At 38.2% G+C, this 23,098-nt stretch overlaps 1 protein-coding gene across 1 annotated transcript in view; it reads right to left on the bottom strand.

The window, feature by feature from the left end:
• Positions 1-23,098, bottom strand: part of CNTNAP2 (contactin associated protein 2) — a 1,147,482-nt gene that overhangs the window by 14,500 nt on the left and 1,109,884 nt on the right. Inside the window, exon 22 of the mRNA XM_064506638.1 lies at positions 16,875-17,105. Within this exon, the coding sequence (XP_064362708.1) occupies positions 16,875-17,105 (231 nt within the window). The remainder of the gene's footprint in view (positions 1-16,874; positions 17,106-23,098) is intronic.

Below are 23,098 nucleotides of genomic sequence, written 5' to 3'. Positions count from 1 at the left end.
GATTCTACGGGCTCAGGAAGAGAGGTCCACTGGACCAACAAGCAGACGTGACTCAGTCTGAAACTCTCACCTCCAAGTCTGACAAGGAAGAAATAGGAATATGTGTCTGGGGACAGGGGACAAAGCCACTGCACATCAGCTCAGATTGTGCATATGCAACTGCTGAAGTACCAGCAGCACTGTCATAAAAAAGAGAAGTAATGTATGTGCATCTTTTGTTAAAGCACCTGCAGCAGTATTGGCAGATATTACTACTGTAATTCATAAATTCCTATTCTGCTACTCTTGTGTCAGCAGGAGCCTGGATAAGTCAGTTTACTGAATGTATTACTATACATACGTAGAGGAAGAAGAAAAGAACTCATTACTGTATCTCCCTGGATGAAAGCTTCCTTGAAATTCTTCAAGACAGCAGTAACTTCTTAAATGATCAGAAATAGCTAGAGAATAGGGGTTGAAGAACTGTAAGAGAGTAATGCTTTCAGCAGAAATTAGGCAGAAGAGTGTCAAGCCACATCTTTGACCCATCCAAGGGAGCTTAACCAGGGAGTACTGCCACCAGCAGGTACCAAAATGCAGGTATTTTGGATATCAGTTATGTCATTCAGACAGAGGGATTTCTCTCTGACCTTACTACAGTTCATTCCTCTGCAATATTAGGTAACTTCGTCAAGAAGACTAACAAGATTCATTCTTCCTTTGCTGTTGAAATTAAGCAATTAAATGAGGAAAGAACATGTTAGGACAAGCTCACAAAGGGACACCAGTAATACTGATGCTCTGGTAGAAACACAGAAAGATCTAGAGTGCCAGTCACAGGTTTTAAAGAGTAACCCCTAAGATATTTCAAAGTGACTGGTCAGATAAAATGAATATTGTTACTACTGATTCTCACCTTTCATGGGAATCTGAATCACAGTGAGTGGTATAATAACTAGCTTGCATGGCTATGATATGCGGTTGAAGTACTTGATGAGCTGCTAATGAGCAAGTGTGCACCTTCATTTCTCTATCACAGCTGGGAACACCTCTTTCCTGTTCAAATCCTTCCATTATCACTGTGACATTAATTTTAACTACATGTCTCAGCAAGACCTTTCTCCCTGCCTTATACTTATACCTCAATAACTTCAAATGATGACTTGCCTGGAGCAGATAGGTGTTATGGAGCTGCAGTTATTTTACGTAGCTATCCTGCAAAGCCAAAGTAAATTTCTTGCTCACGGGGACAGCGAGTGAGTTGTGGATGTAATATAAGGTGGGTGGGGGAAGGATATTGTAGAAGTTTTGGTGTAAGTGCAGTGCTACCTAATTGTTAGCTGAGGCCACAAATAGGATTATTTAGTTTTCCTTATAACCTGGTCTATACAGGTTGCTTCGGAACAACTGATTCCCAGCTGGTTCGGAGACTGTACTGGAAAGGTTTCCTTACCTTGGGATCTCTTTCTGAGTCTCAGCTTTCTCTGAGCAGCCATGGTCTCATTTGTGTGAATTGAAACATGGAGAACAGAGCAAATAGCTTTTTAATTCATCTTGGAAGATAGTTACATATTGGCTCAAGAGATGCAGCACTAGTTCCCTGAAATCCTCTGCTTATGCAGCTGCGACACAGAGCTTGCAGCCCACAGGCTGTACTCAGAACACAAAGAGATTTTTCTAAAACCTACAGCTACTGCAAGGATGTCCTGAACTCTTTTAGGAAACTAAGTTCATCTATGGCTTACTAATACCCTGTTGGCTGGTTCCCTTCCAGAATTCAAGCTGGGTGATGCTGCTTTTTACATCCCTTCTTCCCACAGTAGGCCATTGAACTTGCTTCAAATATGATCATCCTGAAGTTAATCTACGTGAAAGGACACAGCATACTTTACTGTCTCTTTCTTTCATGGACCTCTGTTGATAAGGTGATAGTTTCAATAACTGCCACAGAGTAAATCTACAGAGAGTCTAAGCTGAAGTTTTGCACTTTTTGACTTTGTTATTAGTCTCAGGGTAAATAGGATTAAAGGGACTTTGTAACACCTATAAGGGTGATTAAGGATCAACTGCAGGCAAAATCTGCGTACTGGCCAACATTTTAATGATATTTGAAATTTCAGACCACTACAAAAGCATGGCAGGAGATCCAATATGATCCTGCATATTGAACTTATTATTGCTACAGCCATCTACAATACAGCAGGACTTCACTGAATGGAAAGGGGAGATGGGACTGGACACACAGACTGTAAGTAGGATTGGGCATTCAAGGTGCCAGATGAGTTTGATTTAGTAGAGTGAATGATAATTTTGGTTCATTAGGGTAGATAGGATTTTGCTGCTACTATTTTCAGAGGGAGAATTTTTACTATGGATCCCACATAAAAGCCTTTCACAAATTCACAAAATGTTTCTGTTAGAGTAGAAATGTGGTCCAGAAAGTTGGTGTGGGAAGAGAAATCAGCAAAACGCTATTCAGTAAAGGCACTTTGCAGAGGGAGGACAAATTGGGAACTTCCCAGCTAGCGAGCAGTACTGAAAGCCTGACTGTGAACCAACAACAAGGCTGAAGAGGCAAATCTCATTTTGAAACACACTACCAGGAATGTTGCATATAAGCCACTGGAAGCAAGTTTTTTTTCACTGAACTTTTTTCTTACTGAATGGTGAAGTCTTAGTTGAAATACTACATGCAATTATGGGCACCTAACTAAAAAGAAGGATACAGTTCAGATTTGCTGAAAAAGGGAAAGAAGAAAAAGGGAAAGAAGAAAAAGGGAAAGAAGAAAAAGGGAAAGAAGAAAAAGGGAAAGAAGAAAAAGGGAAAGAAGAAAAAGGGAAAGAAGAAAAAGGGAAAGAAGAAAAAGGGAAAGAAGAAAAAGGGAAAGAAGAAAAAGGGAAAGAAGAAAAAGGGAAAGAAGAAAAAGGGAAAGAAGAAAAAGGGAAAGAAGAAAAAGGGAAAGAGAAAAAGGGAAAGAGAAAAAGGGAAAGAGAAAAAGGGAAAGAGAAAAAGGGAAAGAGAAAAAGGGAAAGAGAAAAAGGGAAAGAGAAAAAGGGAAAGAGAAAAAGGGAAAGAGAAAAAGGGAAAGAGAAAAAGGGAAAGAGAAAAAGGGAAAGAGAAAAAGGGAAAGAGAAAAAGGGAAAGAGAAAAAGGGAAAGAGAAAAAGGGAAAGAGAAAAAGGGAAAGAGAAAAAGGGAAAGAGAAAAAGGGAAAGAGAAAAAGGGAAAGAGAAAAAGGGAAAGAGAAAAAGGGAAAGAGAAAAAGGGAAAGAGAAAAAGGGAAAGAGAAAAAGGGAAAGAGAAAAAGGGAAAGAGAAAAAGGGAAAGAGAAAAAGGGAAAGAGAAAAAGGGAAAGAAGAAAAAGGGAAAGAAGAAAAAGGGAAAGAAGAAAAAGGGAAAGAAGAAAAAGGGAAAGAAGAAAAAGGGAAAGAAGAAAAAGGGAAAGAAGAAAAAGGGAAAGAAGAAAAAGGGAAAGAAGAAAAAGGGAAAGAAGAAAAAGGGAAAGAAGAAAAAGGGAAAGAAGAAAAAGGGAAAGAAGAAAAAGGGAAAGAAGAAAAAGGGAAAGAAGAAAAAGGGAAAGAAGAAAAAGGGAAAGAAGAAAAAGGGAAAGAAGAAAAAGGGAAAGAAGAAAAAGGGAAAGAAGAAAAAGGGAAAGAAGAAAAAGGAAAGAAGAAAAAGGGAAAGAAGAAAAAGGGAAAGAAGAAAAAGGGAAAGAAGAAAAAGGGAAAGAAGAAAAAGGGAAAGAAGAAAAAGGGAAAGAAGAAAAAGGGAAAGAAGAAAAAGGGAAAGAAGAAAAAGGGAAAGAAGAAAAAGGGAAAGAAGAAAAAGGGAAAGAAGAAAAAGGGAAAGAAGAAAAAGGGAAAGAAGAAAAAGGGAAAGAAGAAAAAGGGAAAGAAGAAAAAGGGAAAGAAGAAAAAGGGAAAGAAGAAAAAGGGAAAGAAGAAAAAGGGAAAGAAGAAAAAGGGAAAGAAGAAAAAGGGAAAGAAGAAAAAGGGAAAGAAGAAAAAGGGAAAGAAGAAAAAGGGAAAGAAGAAAAAGGGAAAGAAGAAAAAGGGAAAGAAGAAAAAGGGAAAGAAGAAAAAGGGAAAGAAGAAAAAGGGAAAGAAGAAAAAGGGAAAGAGAAAAAGGGAAAGAAGAAAAAGGGAAAGAGAAAAAGGGAAAGAAGAAAAAGGGAAAGAGAAAAAGGGAAAGAGAAAAAGGGAAAGAGAAAAAGGGAAAGAGAAAAAGGGAAAGAGAAAAAGGGAAAGAGAAAAAGGGAAAGAGAAAAAGGGAAAGAGAAAAAGGGAAAGAGAAAAAGGGAAAGAGAAAAAGGGAAAGAGAAAAAGGGAAAGAGAAAAAGGGAAAGAGAAAAAGGGAAAGAGAAAAAGGGAAAGAGAAAAAGGGAAAGAGAAAAAGGGAAAGAGAAAAAGGAAAGAGAAAAAGGAAAGAGAAAAAGGGAAAGAGAAAAGAAGAAGAAAGAAAGGAAAGAAGAAAAGAAGAAGAAGAAAGAAGGAAAGAAAGAAAGAAGAAAGAAGAAAGAAGAGAAAGAAAGAAGAAAGAAGGAAAGAAAGAAGAAAGAAGAAAGAAGAAAGAAGAAAGAAGAAAGAAGAAAGAAAGAAGAAAGGAAGAAAGAAAGAAGAAAGAAGAAGAAGAAAGAAGAAAGAAGAAAGAAGAAAGAAGAAAGAAGAAAGAAGAAAGAAGGAAGAAGAAAGAAGAAAGAAGAAAGAAGAAAGAAGAAAGAAGAAAGAAGAAAGAAAAGAAGAAAGAAAGAAGAAAGAAGAAAGAAGAAAGAAGAAGAAAGAAGAAAGAAGAAAGAAAGAAAGAAGAAAGAAGAAAGAAGAAAGAAGAAAGAAGAAAGAAGAAAGAAGAAAGAAGAAAGAAGAAAGAAGAAAGAAGAAAGAAGAAAGAAGAAAGAAGAAAGAAGAAAGAAGAAAGAAGAAAGAAGAAAGAAGAAAGAAGAAAGAAGAAAGAAGAAAGAAGAAAGAAGAAAGAAGAAAGAAGAAAGAAGAAAGAAGAAAGAAGAAAGAAGAAAGAAGAAAGAAGAAAGAAGAAAGAAGAAAGAAGAAAGAAGAAAGAAGAAAGAAAGAAAGAAGAAAGAAGAAAGAAGAAAGAAGAAAGAAGAAAGAAAGAAGAAAGAAGAAAGAAGAAAGAAGAAAGAAGAAAGAAGAAAGAAGAAAGAAGAAAGAAGAAAGAAGAAAGAAGAAAGAAAAAAGAAAAAAGAAAAAAGAAAAAAGAAAAAAGAAAAAAGAAAAAAGAAAAAAGAAAAAAGAAAAAAGAAAAAAGAAAAAAGAAAAAAGAAAAAAGAAAAAAGAAAAAAGAAAAAAGAAAAAAAGAAAAAAGAAAAAAGAAAAAAGAAAAAAGAAAAAAGAAAAAAGAAAAAAGAAAAAAGAGCAGGCACAATTACAGGTCTGAAACAAACTATGAAAGAAACCTATGACATACTAGAACTAACACATATTGTGCTATGACATTTCATCTTCACAGATGTGCAAAATTTCAAGAGAGAAAACAGGTATTCTTCTTTCAGACTTCAATAGTAGATATTAAATTAGCAGAATTTTCACTTTGAACAAATTAAAAGACAAAACAGCTTTTCAGGATAGAAGTGACAGAGGTCTCTCAGAAAAGTCATTTTTAGAAATCAACAGCCAGAAATTCTTCCCTTTTAATATAAGTCACAATCTTTCGCATGAAAACATAATGTTTAGACATTTTTCTTTTCATGTTACATTTTTGAGTTTTTGACTTCTTGCATCCAGGGCACATACTGAAAAGCTGTTTGCTGAGTGTTGCCCTATGAGCTGTCACTAAGACGAGTTATATTGCTGTACACTGCTAATCCCGTTCCACCTTGCAGCAGGGGTATACATCATCTCGTGCTAGCTGTGTAATTTACAAATATACAACTGTGCAAGCAAGTAGTATTTTAAACACACATACATATATAAAGATATGTTGAGCACTCATGAGATAATTCAACATTTACTTAATTTTGAATGCCTTAATTAGAAGCCTTCAGCACACCGTTTTCAGACTTCTTCAGACAGTTTTAAGAACATGTCTGTTCTTTCTATAAATTATATAGAAAAATTAGCTTCCTAAATTAGATACCATGTGAATATTAAGTTATTAAGACCAATTATGATTTCACATAAATATGAAATAGGGAATCAGCCAGAACAACTAGATCTGGTGATCACAAGGTATATAAAACCCCCAGCTATCAAGACATTGATTAAAAGTAGAACAGCAAGAGAATAAAATAGAAACAAACATTAGGTATCATTAATTCTTCCTAATTATCTTTTGAATCCATACATCCATGAGGAAAAACTCAGTGATTCACCAAAATGGAGCCTATAAAGATAGCAAACATTCACAAATACTTTAGGATTTTTGAGAAAGCCCTTGAAACTAATCAGTTCATTAATGTATTTCTCCATGGACTATAACACAGAGGAACACAAACGCAAGTGCTCTGGTTGCATTTTGTCAAATTATATCAACTCTGCCTATCATATGAGACTACACTACTGTGGCTGCAAGTTACAGACTGCTCCTTCTTACATATTGTAAGTACAGAAACTTCTTCATTAATTGCTTGACTCTTGATAATAGAAAAGAAACAGGCAGTCATCATCACATTCCCCATCCTTAAGAGACCAGACTAGAAAAGAAACTCAAAACACACAAATGACTAAGCAGGAGTAGAAAACTCCATTACACACTGGTCTGCAAAGGTGACCATTGCAACCTGTAGACTCCAGGCGCTTCCTCTAGCTTGCCTTCCTTGCCTGTGCCCTACCTCTCCCACCCCAGCTCCCGGCCCGAGCGTGGCTCTGGCTCCCAATTTGGCCCCAGCACCCTCTCAGCAGGGCAGCACAAGATGGCCTGGGGCCTTGCTGTGACCTCTCATGTCCTCGCTGTGTCAAAGGCCCTTCTGAAAATATCCATTCCCTGCTGCCTGGGCTCTCCCTTTTCGGGGACCTTAACCCACCCTGCCAGCCTGAGCTCCCCCCAGCCACATGGCCTGGTCTCCATGGTACAACTCAAGCCACAGCTCTTGGTGGTCTTGCTTTCCCTCAAAGGAAAGCAAATCAGTGTCTTTCTCGTGGCTGGGACTGTGTCTTTTACCAAGCTCTAACACTAGCTGTAACCCTCACTCTGGCCTTGTGCCTACAGCAGTGGCCCTCTTTAAAAACCTGAAAGGAAGGGGCAATTGGGAAGAGGTGAGAAGTGGCCCGTGCTTGACTTTGCGCAGAGTAGTGCACAAATTTTTCCTCTCCATTTGGGGAAAAAAAGTCTTCTTTTGTGAACCTAAGTTCCTAAGACAAGGAAATTATAACAATTCAGAAAGAAGAAAAAAAATCTGAAGTAGTATTAAAAATGCCACTGACTTTCTACACTACCAGGGCAAACTTGGTATCATTTTGTTTTTAAAATAATACATCTATTTATGTTCCTAAATCTCCAAGCTGAAAATGAGAATCTACCCCTGCTTTTTGAGGGATTTAAGAGCAGGTTCTGAGGACGGAATGTACTTAGCGTTTACTTAAAGTTCCTCCGACATCCGCTTAAGTAGGATGGAGATAGGACTGAGAATTTAGCTGGAATTACTATTATTTTTTTTATTATTAAACACTTCCAAGTTTTAAAAAAAAAGTCACATGTACCCAGCCAAAAATATTTAAAAGATATTATTAACCATATTGTTTGTAAAAGTTCACTGCTGTACTATCATGCTATACAAGGATGAGTCATTAGTCCCTGAGTGCTGCCTCAGCTGTAGCTCTAGAGGGTTACAAGTTCGTCCCTACTATGAACCATACTTCTACCCTCATGGAAAGTGAAGACTTCACATTCATAGCTTGTTAATAATTTACCTTTTCTTTTGTGTGATAATTACAGGACATTGAAAAAAAAAAGGACACCCATGTAGTTGTGCTGAAGCCATCAAAATAGAGGTGCAACTTGGAGGAAAAGTATGGCTTTTTACTTTAAGAATGCCATCTGCTACCCACTGTCTCCAATAATGAAACATATCTGGGACATGAAATTCACATCATTGGGTCAAAATCCACTAATTTCTTCAATCTTTTGCAAACTTCTCAGGGCAGGATGGGGAAACAAAACCAGAAAAACCTTCATAAACCACAAGAAAGGCCTCCAACACATTAGTGCTATTTGGACCAATTATTTAAACTAAGATATATCAAATATGTTCCACTAGATCAAAACCACTTTGAATGGCTGTATTTTTGTCTAAGTATTTTCCATTGAACCTCAGATGTTTTTATTGCCAATTACACTGGTCAGTTGTGATGAGAGACAGGGGAGACACACAGAGATTACAGAAAACATGAGCTTTTCTACTCAAAACCAGTGTTCTTACATATTCTTTTCTTTGTGAAATCTTTCCCACTGTGTCTTTTTTCCTAATGTGAAATGAGTATAAATTAATAAACCCTCTGAAATGATGGCTTAACAGAACCATTGTCCCCTTAACAGCCTTTCTGTATGCAAACATCTGGGATACTGTAGGAAACTAATCTGTGATCACAGAAGAAACAGTAGTTGGATATTTCTGTTAAAAAAACCATGAGCTGTGGGATGAACAATGAGAGTGCAAACAATGAACAACGACAATGCTCAGTGAAAATTCAGTGAACAGTCTACGTTCAATGAACAAGCACAATGCAAATTTTCACCACTAGACTCCAGAGGCAACAACCTACGGAGTCAAGATAATTGTTTCTGAAAAGGTAGCTCTATTAGCTGTTTGATTCCTACTGCAGGTGAACTTTTCTGTACATACTCTTAAAATGGATGAGGAAATGGAGTTTTATGAACTTTATGGCTTGCTCTGAGGGGAGTACAATTTTCTTCCTTTTGTCCTTAAAATATAATCTTCCTAGGAAAGAGACAGCAAAACCTGTGCTTTATTAGGGGACTCATCCTTGCAACTTAAGCTCCCCCAAATCTATTCTAGATGAAATATGAAACAGGGAATACCCTCCTGCAGTGACAACTTGGATGGGCCAGACGCTTCTCCCCCAATTTCTCCTTTGTACAGTCACTTCCCATTAGCTTTTACACTTGGCTTGCACACAAGCAAATAATTGTAGTGCAAGGCAGTGGGCAGGCAAGACCAAAACACCTTTTAAATTTAGTAACTAATGTAGGTATGCTGGAGAATTTTCTTCCTTATTTTAAGATAAGGAAGCAAATATTAAGAATCAATTTTGGATCCTGCTTATCAGCAGCTTGAACTTCAGCACTTTCTGACTGAGAGGTAGTATTTTGGGCATTTGCTGTGCCAAAATTCCAATTGATTTGCAGCACATTAGAGCACCTACATCCATCAAAAATTAAACTCACCTGTCTTTTAATTCCTCGTAGTAATGTCTGTATGATACTGGGTCTCACTATGACTCCAGACAAGAACTGATAATATTAGGCATGCTGGCCTAAGCTATCACTTTCATGAAAATTTTATGAGCAGTGCTTACATTTCACCTGTAAAGGACGACAAACAAATACTTCCTTTTATAACGAATGTAGAATATGAAATGCTTTGGTGCTCTCAAAGGAGCAGTAGAATTAAGTGCTGATCAAAGCCTAGCTGTATATAGCTAAACACCGATAATGGACCCACAGGGAATATGTGAAAGAAGCAAAAAATGAAAGTAAAAAAATCCAGCCCAATGAACAAGAGACCAACCAACCTTGAGTAAAGAAAGAATCTTCCGTATGGAAGGAGCAAGTAAAGTGGAGGGATCTGGTTTTTGTAGTACACATAAACAATGAATGCAGTGATTGATATTACCCTTGATATAGCCTTTGCCCACTCAGGCATTGTATACTGTCACTTTAAAAGTTGCTGTTATACATCTCCCTGGGGCAGAGAAAGCCTGTGGCACTAAGTCTTGATATTGGGGGGGGGGCAGAAATGGCTTTTTTCCCCATGTATTTCATAATAAAATGACTATGTAATGAAGAAGCTGTTCTCTTCTTCAGTTCTCCATGCCTGGAAGTTAATGACAGCTACAGTCTCTAACAAAAAATGATGAACTCTATTTAGGTCATTGGAAGAAAGGGGTTCTCACTGCTATGATTCAGAAAACAAGACCAGGTTCTGCACTTCTAGTGTTTATTTTCTTTCTAAACAGGAAAGGAATTGGGGATGAGGATGGGGTTAGACTGGAGAGCTTAAATATTCATCTTAATTCTAAAATAAGCCTTAAAAGCTGTAATAACCCAACTGTAATCTAGAATAACCACTTACATCTGGAAGCTAAGAACTTTTCAGTCTAAGGAAAGGAAAAAGAAGGAAATCACATGAAGCCCTAAGACATCTAAAGGCTTCCTTCCCTACTCCAAATTTTTTTCTAATCTACCACATCCTGATGTTCCTAGTTAAAGTCAGTATTTGTGGAAAAAATATAGTCTTTGCAGACAATGGCAAATATTCCAATACAAATTAGTATTTCCAGCTTGTCTTTGTGTTAGGTAGCAGCATTAACATTCAAATCACTGCTTATGAAATAGCTATAATACAGATCTCTCAATGAATGCCAGAAGAATTTATGAGTTTGGCAGTTTGTTAGCTGTCTAATATACTGGAGAGGGTGTCAGAAGTTTCCCATTGAAATTATATATTTTTAAAGATAAGGGAAAGGTGTGCTTAATTGTGTGAGGGAACTAGATGAGACTAAGGGAGGCATTTTTATTCCCTATCAAAAGGGACTTACAGTAATTCAAGCACCATCATTTAGTCATTTAAGGAGGAAGCACTGATTGTGCCAAATTTCTAGTTAGCTGCTTGACTAGGAGGAGAAAGAAAGCAACTGTTGCATCTTAATTTTTACCACTTACCCTTTTGCCTGCAAAAAACACTCAGGGCTTAAAAATCAAGCTATGAGATTTTGCTAGACTTATACCCTGGCTGTCTGATAAAAAGGCCACCTCTGTTTTTGAGGACTCAGACCAAGGCCATGGGCTTCTGAGACATTATTTACTTATTTTTAATTTTGCTAGCACCTAGGAGATGAAGTTTAGAAATGGAAGACCACATCAGGAACAAGGGCTTCTTGCACACCTTCCCCCTCTGACCTTATTTGCCATTCGCAGGAAGCCTGGAGAAAAGAACCTGCTCCCTTGCTGTCCCTGGGAGGGGAGAATGAACACCGATTCACACATTAGCATTGATTTTAACCCCTCTTCTGTTGGATCCAGTGAGGCAAACAGGATATTAAACTCAAGAGGTGTTAATCCACACTCCTTCAGTGTTTGAGGTCAGAGGAAGACCCTTTTGTTCTTGTATCCATAACCTAAGACAGTTTTGAGGTCTAAATTGCCTCTGCATACCAAGTAATGCCTTTGATCCTTTCTTCCCACTGCTCCGTTCTTAAACTCCGTGACAAAGAGAACGGTTATTGTGAGCCTGAGCGGACATATCCATAGAAGTGCACTTCCGAAACAGCTTTTCTCAAACACCACTCTGCCTTCTAACACATGGGTACCTAATGGTCAGACGGAAGCACAGGCACCTAACTGATAATGTCTAAAAAAGGAAGATCTCCAACACTGTACTGTTAATACATTGGTGATACTATCTCCTAGTTGAGATATTGACTTATCTTTTGGTTACCAAACATAATTGTTGACCAGTTAGATGAGCATGGACCTTATGGCCCATATTCAGTCCTCCCACTCTTCTCCTGTCATCACTCATTAAAAGAAGAATGACAAATTTTTAACAAAATGGGAGTTCATACTGCAGGCAGCTGTTTTAATCTTGAAGACAATGCTGCATGCCTTTATGTAATGCTTTTGAAAAGTATATTAACCATGTCTGGCAAAATAAACTATTGATTCTTAAAAGGTGAGACCTACAAAAAAATGGAGAAGAGCTTTTAGAGCTTTTATCTGTTAAGCCAGACAAAATTCACACCACTCGAAAAAGCACTGCAGACACGTAGCATTTAATCCTGCTCCATTTAATTCTTAACACAATGCTGGAGCTAATATAGGCTTAATTACATCCTGTGTTAAACACTCTAGATGCCTTTCTGTTTAAACCTAGAATAAATGAATTTTACAGCTACATAGTGCCATGGCAGGTTAGAGGGATTTACTAAAGCACAGTTTGGAGTGTCTTGTATGTATCTTGCTTTTTGTGGTACCTCTTGCTATGTTTACCAAATTCAAGATCTGGTAGTTTTGAAAGCTGGAGCACATTTTACCTGAAATGGAGAGATACAGGCATGTAGTAGGTTTCTGTTATATTTTTATCTAAGAAAGAAACTTTTGGAAGTGAAACTTCAATAATAACCTGCAGAACCTTTATCTTAGGGAAAAACACCCAAAGACGGAACACTCCCCCCAATAATACACACTCTGATTTTGAGTACGAGGCTTTTTAGGTTTGAGGGTTTAGTTACTACAGAAACATTCATCTGTTTGGGCTTTTGTTTGCTTCGCTAGAATAAGCATGGTGTCAGTTATCAGTGACATACATCTTAGTTAATGTAAACTTAGAGATATTAGAAAACCTTTAATGGTTAAGTTTTTTTTAAATGTATACTGCAGTATATTAAAATATGCTAAATATAGTTAAATAGTGCTAATATAGTTAAAGACATGTAATTATAACTTACTTTAATATGTATGCCAGACAGATAATTCACTTGGTTTAGACAACATGTAAAGACAGGACAAGTCATTTTTATATAACGTCACTGATCACACTTTGCCTCATTTCTAAATTCCTTTTGATATAACCAAGGCAAATTGTATTGTTTCACATGAACTGAGATAACGGGGTCAGGAAAAAAACACAGGAAGGGAACTTCATTGTAGATCTGCTTGTTTTCAGTTTTTTTTTTTTTTTTTTAAACCACCAAAGAGCCACATTCTTGAAAAGGATGACTTGTTGAATTCTTGTGCTTCATCACCACCAAGAAAGGATCACCATGGCAACAGGAAAAGACTACACATTATAAAAATACTTACAAGCTGAACAAGGTAGTGGTTGAAGATAATGTCGCAGCAGCATGGCAAAATGCCAGCAATGGAGGGGGAGGGAAAGGGGCAGCATTCTAACAATGAGAAAACAATTTTAAAAGGACTGAAAAAAACTAATACTGTAAATTTGAAATATATGCTATTTCAAGGCTAACAATAGAAAGTGCAAGACAATGAACTGAGAAGCTTTACTGCCCATCCATGCAGGGAACCCATCAGCAAGCTCTCTCATCAATAAAATCCTGAACTTGATTGTAAGGGTCACTTGCGAATGACTGATGTATATCTTTATGATTTATCTTAGCCTCTCTGTAGGCATCCAAAATGTTTTGCAGCTAGCAAGAAGTGTCCATATGGTAACCACATAAGAGTTTAAGGCAAACATTTCATGTACGTCACCTGTCAGGCAGAACCTGCTCAACATCTTCTAGTAATCACCCGTAAGATCTGATCCAGCATTGTAGTTTAGAGGTGGAAGGGTCATTATATTTGTCTTCCAGTGTAATTGTCCTAGTTAGCCAATTATCTTTGATCCCCTCCTACAACATTTTTCAAGCCTCAAAGTTCGATTTGATGGTATTTGAGAAGTAAAGCTATAAACCTACACTTAACCCAAAATATGAGTCAGGAGAAGTTCAGCATATGTGACAGAATGAAACTTAAACCATATGATATTTGCCACGCAAAGTTCATTCTTCACAGAGGATCTTTTCCTCATTTTTTCCTCAATTCCTATGTTTTGTTAAAACCTATTTAAAATGAAACAGGTGCTACAATAATAAAAATTACAGATAAATGTACATACGAAATGAGAAATTGTATACCTAGTAAATGCTGTTTTCAAAGCCATGTTCTTTGCAACTGTTTCTCTGTGAAAGAACAAGTGTGAACGTCTCGTGGCTTTTGCTTTAGCACAACCGCAAGCATTTCTGTGACTTTCAATAGAGCTTATTGTCTTTGACCCTGTGGCCAGTTCAGTGAAGGAGGAAATTCACAGTAAGAGTACTATGAATATGCCAGTTCTAGAACCAGTGGGAATCACTGTTTATTACTCCAATTTTTCATTTTCTCTCTTCATATATTTTGTGTTAGAAAGTCTTTTAATAGGGTTTGGGAAATATATAAAAAGAATTTTGAGTGCAAACTATCAACTTGCTGGTGCAAAGTGACATTAAAAAAAACATGTTCGTTCAGCAGTCAAGATCATCTGTGTGCAAGTCCAAGGTTATGCAGTCTACAGTATATACTTTTTCTGAAGCTGAAACAGAGCCAGCTGTGTCTGATTACCAGAGATACTTGTACAAAGACTGAGTTGTTCTTAAGTGATACTGATAAAAGGCGTTGCTGTGAGTACCTTGTTCTTTATATTGTGGAAATATAACTGCAGACTTGTCCAAGTGGATTAAAGTTCTGACCTGGAGTGAAAGTCTTAAATTGCTCAACTACAACTAAATGTTCTTTCACTCCTGCCCCTATGAAAGATCACTCCATTGCTCTGAAATTTCATTCCACTACACCCAGACCTGACTTGGTCACTCCCTTTAGGGTTCAGCAGTCCCTTACTAGAAAACTGTAAAGCAATATGATCTTCTCCCTCCACTCCTGCTGAGCACTGCAGAGGACAAGAAGGGCAATCCCTAGCCTCCAGTTCTACTGAAGCTTCTCATCGCTAAAAACGAAGGTGGGCCACACTCATACACTGGCTGGCCGTGACCGACACAGTCAAGTAAAGTCCTGCTGTTACAGTGAGGAGCTGCCTTGCCAGGTAGAAGTTACCAGGGACAGCGTGAGCCAACCTTATCTCATGCTGCCTGCTATCTGATGTCATTCACGCTGCCTCCATGAGCCGAGTACCACATCTAAAAGAGAAGCAATGCAAAAATGTGTATTCTGCCAGGTCAGGGAAGTAGAATTGACTCAGCATGGTTTCCAGCAGGAGACTGGGCCAACCCAGAGACAAGAGTAGTACCACAAGGCTAGGATGAACAGGACCTCCCTCTCTCAACACCTGGAGCTATCAGGAACAGCTCAAATGTCTTGTTTAAATTCAACCATAGTCTTTTACTAGCTTGCAGTCAAATTATCAGTAGGAAAAAGAAACCAACCGAAATTAACAACCAAACCACAGCAGCTGCACGAGAAGCACAGGAGCAGTTTTTATCCTCAAGAAGTTTATGGCACACTTTTTAAGAAACATGAACTAATGAGATATCCTTCAGCAAATGTGCTTTTATAGAAACAGGGGCATGGAATATAACCTTCAGGTACAAACTGACCTAATAACTCCATAGAAGGAAAACAAAAGGATCAGAAAGATTTGTGATGAAAAAATTCATGTAGGAGATTGCATGTTATAAATGAGGAAGAGATACACTGAATTCTTACAAAGGGATGGCTGCAAGGAGGGAATGAGGGCTTTTAGAGTATGGTACTGCTTGTATATTGTGCAGATTTGGGACTCTCAGCCCTGGAATATCTCCTCTCTCCTTATAAACCTCTGCCCCGTTTCTCAATTAAAGAGCTGAAAGGAAACTCTGCAAGGAATTGCTTGACATTGGGAGAAAATAAATAAATAAAAGTATGACCTTGGCACATGCTTCTAAGACAAACATATATAGCTGTGTCCTGCTCTCATACCAAGACTGACGGATAGATACATCCCCAAACCCCCTGGGCAAAAAATAATTAGTACCAAAGCCATTACGGACCCAGTTTTTCTCTAACATTTTGATTTTAAACCACTGCAAACCCATCACCTTGCCAGACGTTCTAATTTACACCAGTACAAATGAAATCAGAATCTGGCCACAGTATGAGACAGGCGTCAACATACACTTCACTATGTAAATCTGAAGGGAACAGATTTTTTTTTTTTTTTAAAGTAGCTGAAACCCAAGGAGCAAGAGAAAAAAAAAGAACACTCTAAAGTCAGGCATAATATATGCTTTCAAAGACTGTCAGTCACAAAGCAGGAAGAGATTGCTAGGATCAGCACATCATTTTTGCTTTCCAGCATTTTCAGCATGAGATGAATGCAATTGTGCTTAATGGCATTTCTCATTAAACATGGCCTAAGGAAAGCAGACATTTCAAGCACAGAAAACAAATCAGCAGTTTATAAATACATTTATGCCTAAAATTAGATTTACTTTCTTTGGATGAGGCTGACTAGAATATATTCACTTATTAGGAATCCAAAACAAGAAATGCTACTATAAGCAACTTTTTTCATCCATACCAGTAGTCCCTCACTGGTTACATACCCATTACTATGAAGAAAGTGCTATCACAACCACTAGTTCAAAACTGAAGATTCAAACAGTGCAAGATTCACAGAAAAGATAAGCAAACTAGAATATTTAAATGTTACAACTCTGATAAGATTTAACGCCTTCCTGTAGTGTTTTGAGCCCAGAAGCTTGTTCTGATAGGTAAGAAGGTGTCAGAGAAGCAGGATACAAGGCACTATGAAACCGAAGCTTTGTTGTCCGACCTATTTAAAATGTGGAGGCGGTAAACAAACTTGCACATATTTGTTTTGAAAAGAATACATGTAAAATGCAAATACATCATGAACTCAGGACACAAGTGAACTGCACTCTAATGTGAAGGTGCTGGAGGGAGCTAAACAGATAAATGCTGCCCCTTGCTACCACATTCTAACACTGCTTCACAAACTTAATTGTGATTAAAACAAACAAACAAACTGCATTTAAAAGTAGCAGAAGTTCTCTTGCACTCCAGCTTTGCATTTCATACTGTGATTATTGCCCTACAATAATCTATAAGCTGCTTCCACTCTAATCATTTTTTTTCTTTACAGAGGAGGGTGGATATATTTCTTTCCTGAAGTGCTCAGCTGCATTCACATAAAATGAACCCCAGCTTACCCGAATCCAAGTGCCATGGGTCTGTAGCGGCCGACATTGGTGGGATTGTCAGTGGAGATGCTCCGCAGTTGGATTCTACTAGTTCGCCTTGAATGTGGACGTGAGAAGAGGCGTTCGTAGGTCTCAGAGCTGCTTTGAGTGGAGCAATCTGGTTGAACTGTACTCTTGATAGGCAGCCAGTGAATCCTGGTGTGTTGTATTTATATATATCTTGATCGATCTTCCCAATTTCTACCAGAAATTAAAAAAAGATTAATCAATACAATTCACTGATTTGGAAGGCACAGCATGCTAACTCCCCAAGCTGAAATCCAAAATCTCTCTTTCAGGGGTCTGAGCACATTTCAGACCCTGCCAGATTTCTTCATATTTCATTTCAGATTAAAGTTGGAAACCTTCAGGCCTTGATGGGACTTGGTTTCACTGCTGTGTTATCATTAAAATGCAAGGCTAGGGAGGAGGAAGCAGCAGAGAATGAAGGACCAGGAAAATCTCTTCTCCAAGAAGAGGTGACAGAGGAGAAGTTATAGGAACAATCCTTGCCAGGATATCTTTTCCCATAGGAAACTATTGCTGCAAGAGCTACTCCTTCATTCACCCTGGCTGGTTGCTTTCCAGGCCCCTCCAGGTCAGTCGGGACCCTACAAACAGCATCACTGCACATGTGCATTTGCCATTAACAGTCCCTCCTCTCTGCAACTCCTTCCCTCTCTCCCTCCCCCTCCCATTTCCTCGCTAAAAGATCAAGCCTGCGATGGAAAAATAGTCTCTCTACAGTTTCCTTCTACTGAGAATTCAGCAGAGTGGTACAAACGCATCCGTCAGGAGATGGCAGAGTCTCTGCACTTCTCTTACAGACTGAGAGACACTTGTGTGCACTCCCTCACCTTCACAGCAGAGCCTATAACGACTAAGAGCATTCTGGATGTCAGACATATTACAAGTTGTTGCTGCCAGTTAATATGCAAACTGGTAGGTAGAGCTCATGAACAGAATATAGGTCTCCACCTTTGCTTTTTAAAACACTGACCCCCCTCCACCAAACCCAAGCAGTTTGCTTTCTTTTAAAAGACTAGCTAAAACAATCCTCAAAACAGTAGCCAGAAAAGTACAGCCCACCTCCTTACTACAAAGGAATTTGCAGGTCATTCACAACTGTTTTACTCCTGCCAGGACATGAGATAGCATGAAATACTCTTCCCAGCACGTAACAATGCAGAAACAAAATCCTGACATTCGGTACCAGCTGGCTGCATCAGACAGGAGGTTAACATTTCAAAGCAACACTGCAGTGTCAAATTGAATATTTACATTGCAATGAGGAATTCAAGTTCATTTCCTCGGCAATAGCACAGAGTAAATACAAACGAATCACGGCAGCATCTTGTTTGTGCTGTATCGCAGTATACATGTGGTCATGTGTGCTTCCATTCCAGCCTCAGTTTTCCTCTCACCAGGTTTCTATTCCTGGGTCAGGAGGGATAGGGGTCAAAATCTGGCCCCTGAAGTCAATGGAAAAACTCCTACTGAGTTGAGCAAAGCAGAATTTTATTCCAGGGACAGAGGTAAAAAAAGAAGCAATCTCAGGTTGTTCAAAAAGCAACCTCTTCAGAGGGTGAGCAATGTTCACCGTTCAGAGGAGGAACAATGTTAATGGTTTGGAAAAACAGAGCTTCCAATAAAAACTGATGTATATAAATCACATGAGTGCGACAAAAGGCAGACATAAAGGAGAACAGAGCTGAGACAGAAAGGGTTCTCCTGAGAGGGGTGACAGGAGAAAGTGGAAAAGAGATTTATTGTAAGAGTTGGGTGAAGTGCTGGCAGACAAAGCACATCTGGGTTTCAGTTTTGCTATGCAAAATTCAAACAAGGGTTATTAGAAAAAGTATTACAAACCGTTTGGATAAGCCTGTGTTCAGTTCTAACCAACCTGGGATCAATTATTTATTACAGGCAATGAGGTCTGGGCTCCTGACTGGCTTCCCAAAAACTGCCACGTTACATATGACACTACCATTTCTAAGAGCAATAAGGGTTTTACCTCAGAGATACACACAAGGAGTTTCAAGGCTGTAAACCAGGCAGAGCATTTCAAATAAATTTTGTGTTTGGGGTTTACATAGCAAACACGAGTGCGTGTGGGCATGGGGGAGGAAATAACATGATGAAAACCAGACAATTTTGAGCACAATTAAAACAAATTCTTCGTTGTCATGCAGAATTAAATGGTTCCTTTTCTGTCTTTGCAATCAAATCAGAATTATAAACATACAATGTTTAAGTCCTGCATAGCATCAGGACACAAAAGGAAGATGCATAATCTGAAAGTTATCTGCATGAGATCCTTATGTGATCCACTGTACAAGAGCTGATTTGTTCTATCCTTCCTGCCCATTTGGCAATGTCCTCTTACTCTGCTCGTGCAGCTATCAGGATCGCAGCTACATTTCACAGGCTGTCAGCGAGCAGTGACTGTCACCTGTGATAAAGTGGAAATATGCTCAGAACTCAGCTAGAGACTAGATCAAATTCATTTAAATCACTGTATTAGTCACACGGTCTTTCATCCAGCCCTCCCCCTCTAAGAAAAGTGGCCTGACCAAACAATTAGCATTGTCTCCTTCAAAAAACTGATACTAAAATAAGTACATTCATCCATATATGCACATTTTCCGTATTTAGTATACAGAAGCTGTACAAAAGTCAGAGTTTGTGCATTTGAATGCTGCTTGTAAACCATAACACTCAGGGGTAGACAAGACTCATACGTGGCTGCAATATTCACTGTCTCCTACTCAGACAAAATATTCGCAGTGTAAATACAGCAGATGCATGCAATTTTGAAAAATCCCCATTATCTAACAATTACAAAAATTTTAACACTGTAAAAACTGTCATTAACAGTTTAGTGATAACCTTTTATTCATCTTTATACAGATTTGGTGGAACTTCACCCAGTAACGCTACTAACCTCCCACTCAAAATCCTCAATGACAGTAAAAAATATCCATGAATATGATTGTGCTGCTTTAGCAGCTTCGGCACTATTCTTCTCTAACTCTGTGAACAATAAGAGATGGATACTCGCTCCTGTGAGAAATAAAGAAAAAAAAATGCCAATAAGGCACCTTGATAAAGACCTTCATTTTTGTTTAAAACATTCCACAAATGACAGTTGTTCAAGTCGCCTCATGTAAATTTATGATCAACCCACGCTGCATCAACACTAAAACGAGATGGGTCAAGTGGATGTTTTCTGCTGTAACTGTGAACAAGTTCCTTCCGTTGCGAGTCCCATGGGGCTTGGCACACCGATATTCTGACGTTAGACCATTAGACTTTGCCTCCCTGCGTACTTGAGCCTGCTACGAACACATCCTTGGAGACTGTAATGACTATATAATGAAATATGCCTTTGTTGCCATGACTAAAATTCAATTTTCTCCCTATAACAAAGGGGGGGAGGGGGGAGATGACAGTCACATTATTTAAAATAAAGGGAAATGTACACTGCAGCTGTTTTCCATTGTTTTAATTTTCAGCACATAAGTTAGTGCAAAGCCATATAAATTAATATCACTAGTGCTATTGCTGCAGCAGAACTGATCAGCTCTGATGCAGCAATCTTTTTTTGGCATCCTACCTACCCACAAACATCTATGCAATGAAAGACTTCTAAAAATCCCACTCAAAGGCCAATTTTCACTCCTGGTTTTAACTGTTTACTCCCCTGACCACATAACCAACCGACCTGAGATGAAGACCATGAGTACAAACCAGAGGCCATTCTATCAAACCCATTTTAGCACAGACCAACTTTAATATACAGATGTTTAACAGTGAACATTTGCAGAATAACTATACAACTGCCTACCCAGATTAATTAATATTTTTAAAATGGATACAATTTGTACACAATACACTAAGAACTTCATAGATTTCACTGCATTTTGTGTGCTATAATCCACTGAAATTAGATTTAACATCAATTATTTGTTATTTATGCTTCATTATTTCTTTAAAGGCAAAAAGATGTTGGAATTTAATTCTTTGTTACTGGTTTTGATTTCAGGGCTTATTTTCCACAGCTGTGACAGAAACATGCCGCATATTGATGAAGGGTATTATTCTTCAATTGAAAATGATGTCCTACTACTGAAGAAGCTCTCTTCTGCCTGGGTGAAAAGATGCAAATGAACATTTGTTTTTCCTGAGCATGCTAATGACACAAGGCTCCACTAATGAGCATACAACAGGTTGAAATTCATTATCCTAGGGATCCAGAAGAAAACAAGCAAAAAAATACATTGCATATTAGGAAAAAAATGGCTGGATCCGAGTATAAATAATGAACGTATGAGTAGTATACAGAAATACTGATCAGTGTAGTTAGGTTAGCTTGTTTTTAGGACCTTTTGCCCTTGCTATGGTACCTGGAGATGCAGAATTGTGATTCATGCCCAGGCACTATTGCAAGACAAACAAATAAACAATTTGGTTCAGATTATTATCAAAGTTGACCTAGTTAGTGCACATCTGACATGTCCAAGCAGACACGTGCCAAAAATAGTAACTAACTGTTTCTATTCATTTTCTTCTCTCCTCTCTCTATTTTCCATGTTTACCTGTGAAACATCTATAGGGCAGCTGAAAGGGCCACAGCACCTCTGGGGACAAAAAGGTAGCATATTTTTAATAGCACAGCTGGAAAGGTCCAGCTCTGCTTAATTCTAGCATTTAAATTTTATATGCACTTCTAGCATCACTGAAGAAGACTACAGAAAAATGGCAGCCTGATTTAATGGAAGCGAGTGACACGCGCTGGTTCCACAGCCCTGAGCAGGTTTTTGATAGACAAAACAGCAATGCTTTCTAGTTATGTCAAATTCCTCATGTGAGGATCCTAAAATGATTCACATATACAAGAAGCTGTAGCAAACAGAAATAAAATCTGGGACAACATTGTGCCATACCAGTATAATCATTCCACACGCAGAAAGACAGCCTTGGACTGCTATACGCTAAATTCAGAAAGAGTGAGAGGAGAAAGATTCAGTGTCATGGAAGAGCAAAACACCCTCACTGCAGGAAAGAACTCTGTCGATCTACTGTAACACAGGACTCTGAAGTGTAGATCAATACAGAAAGTTGTAATAAATTCTGAACCTTGCATAGTGTTCAATACATACAGAGAGAGGATCAAGCCATCGATCCATCGTGAATTATATTCCATTAAGAAGGAAATGTAACAGAACTTGACGTACAGTTTGTGCATATGTACAACAATGCTTGTAATAAATATTCTGTTACAAGTTCCCTTGGAGTTTTGTAGTGTTGCCCTTCACAGCAGAAAGTAGCCATATCTAAGGGTACTTCTGGCATAGCAAGGTTCTCAGTAAATTTTACAGCCATTTAGCATTCTTTCTTTTCTGATGGTGGGAAAGCTCTGCCCAAAGTAGTATATAGTGAGAAAGGGACAAGAAAAGCACTGTATACTGGAGTGATTTTGGTTGTGATAGAGGATGCCTTTTAAACAAAAGTCCCAGCAGCATAATCAAAGTTCTTTCAGTTCAATTTACTAAATACTATTTCTTATACATTTAAAACAAGACAGCATTTGAATTCTGCTTTCAAAAATAGTGAAAAATCCAGCTGTTTGCTTTTAATACAATGACCTATTTAAATGTGCCCAGCTACAAGGAGAAACACGAGAGCTTAACAAACCTGGAAATACAGCAGCCCTATCAATAATATGAGATGTACAGTTTTGCCACAGAATGATACTTCTTGCTACAAATTGCCAGGATGCTATTCTATCTCATTTAAGACAAAGCATCCACTTCGTGGTAGAAAGAAGGTAATTCATTATAAATCTCATAACGCTTCACCTAGCTGTACTAAACTGAGCCTAAATCATCTCTTTATAATATTATAATAGACTGCACAGGTGAATTCATTGATTCAATTAAATGAACCACTAATTGCTTTCAGGTCAGCCTTAGCAATAGATTTTCTCTGTGAAATAAAGCACCTTGTGTTCTCTTGTCCCAGGTACTCAGAAAGGGATCTTGTTACATTACCCCCTGCTCAAAGATCAGCCCAACAGGCATCTTAAGCAGCTCGGCATTACTGTAGCAGGCTCAGCATAATAGAAAGCAGTTTAAACTCCACTGAAAGGAAGCTATTGATTTCCAGAAGTCCCAGGCCACTGAGACTGCTAA

Source organism: Dromaius novaehollandiae, chromosome 2 (assembly GCF_036370855.1).
Source record: "Dromaius novaehollandiae isolate bDroNov1 chromosome 2, bDroNov1.hap1, whole genome shotgun sequence".
Classification (NCBI taxonomy): Eukaryota; Metazoa; Chordata; class Aves; order Casuariiformes; family Dromaiidae; genus Dromaius; species Dromaius novaehollandiae.
Note: the sequence above shows the minus strand (reverse complement) of the source record. Positions and strands in the feature narration are given on the sequence as shown.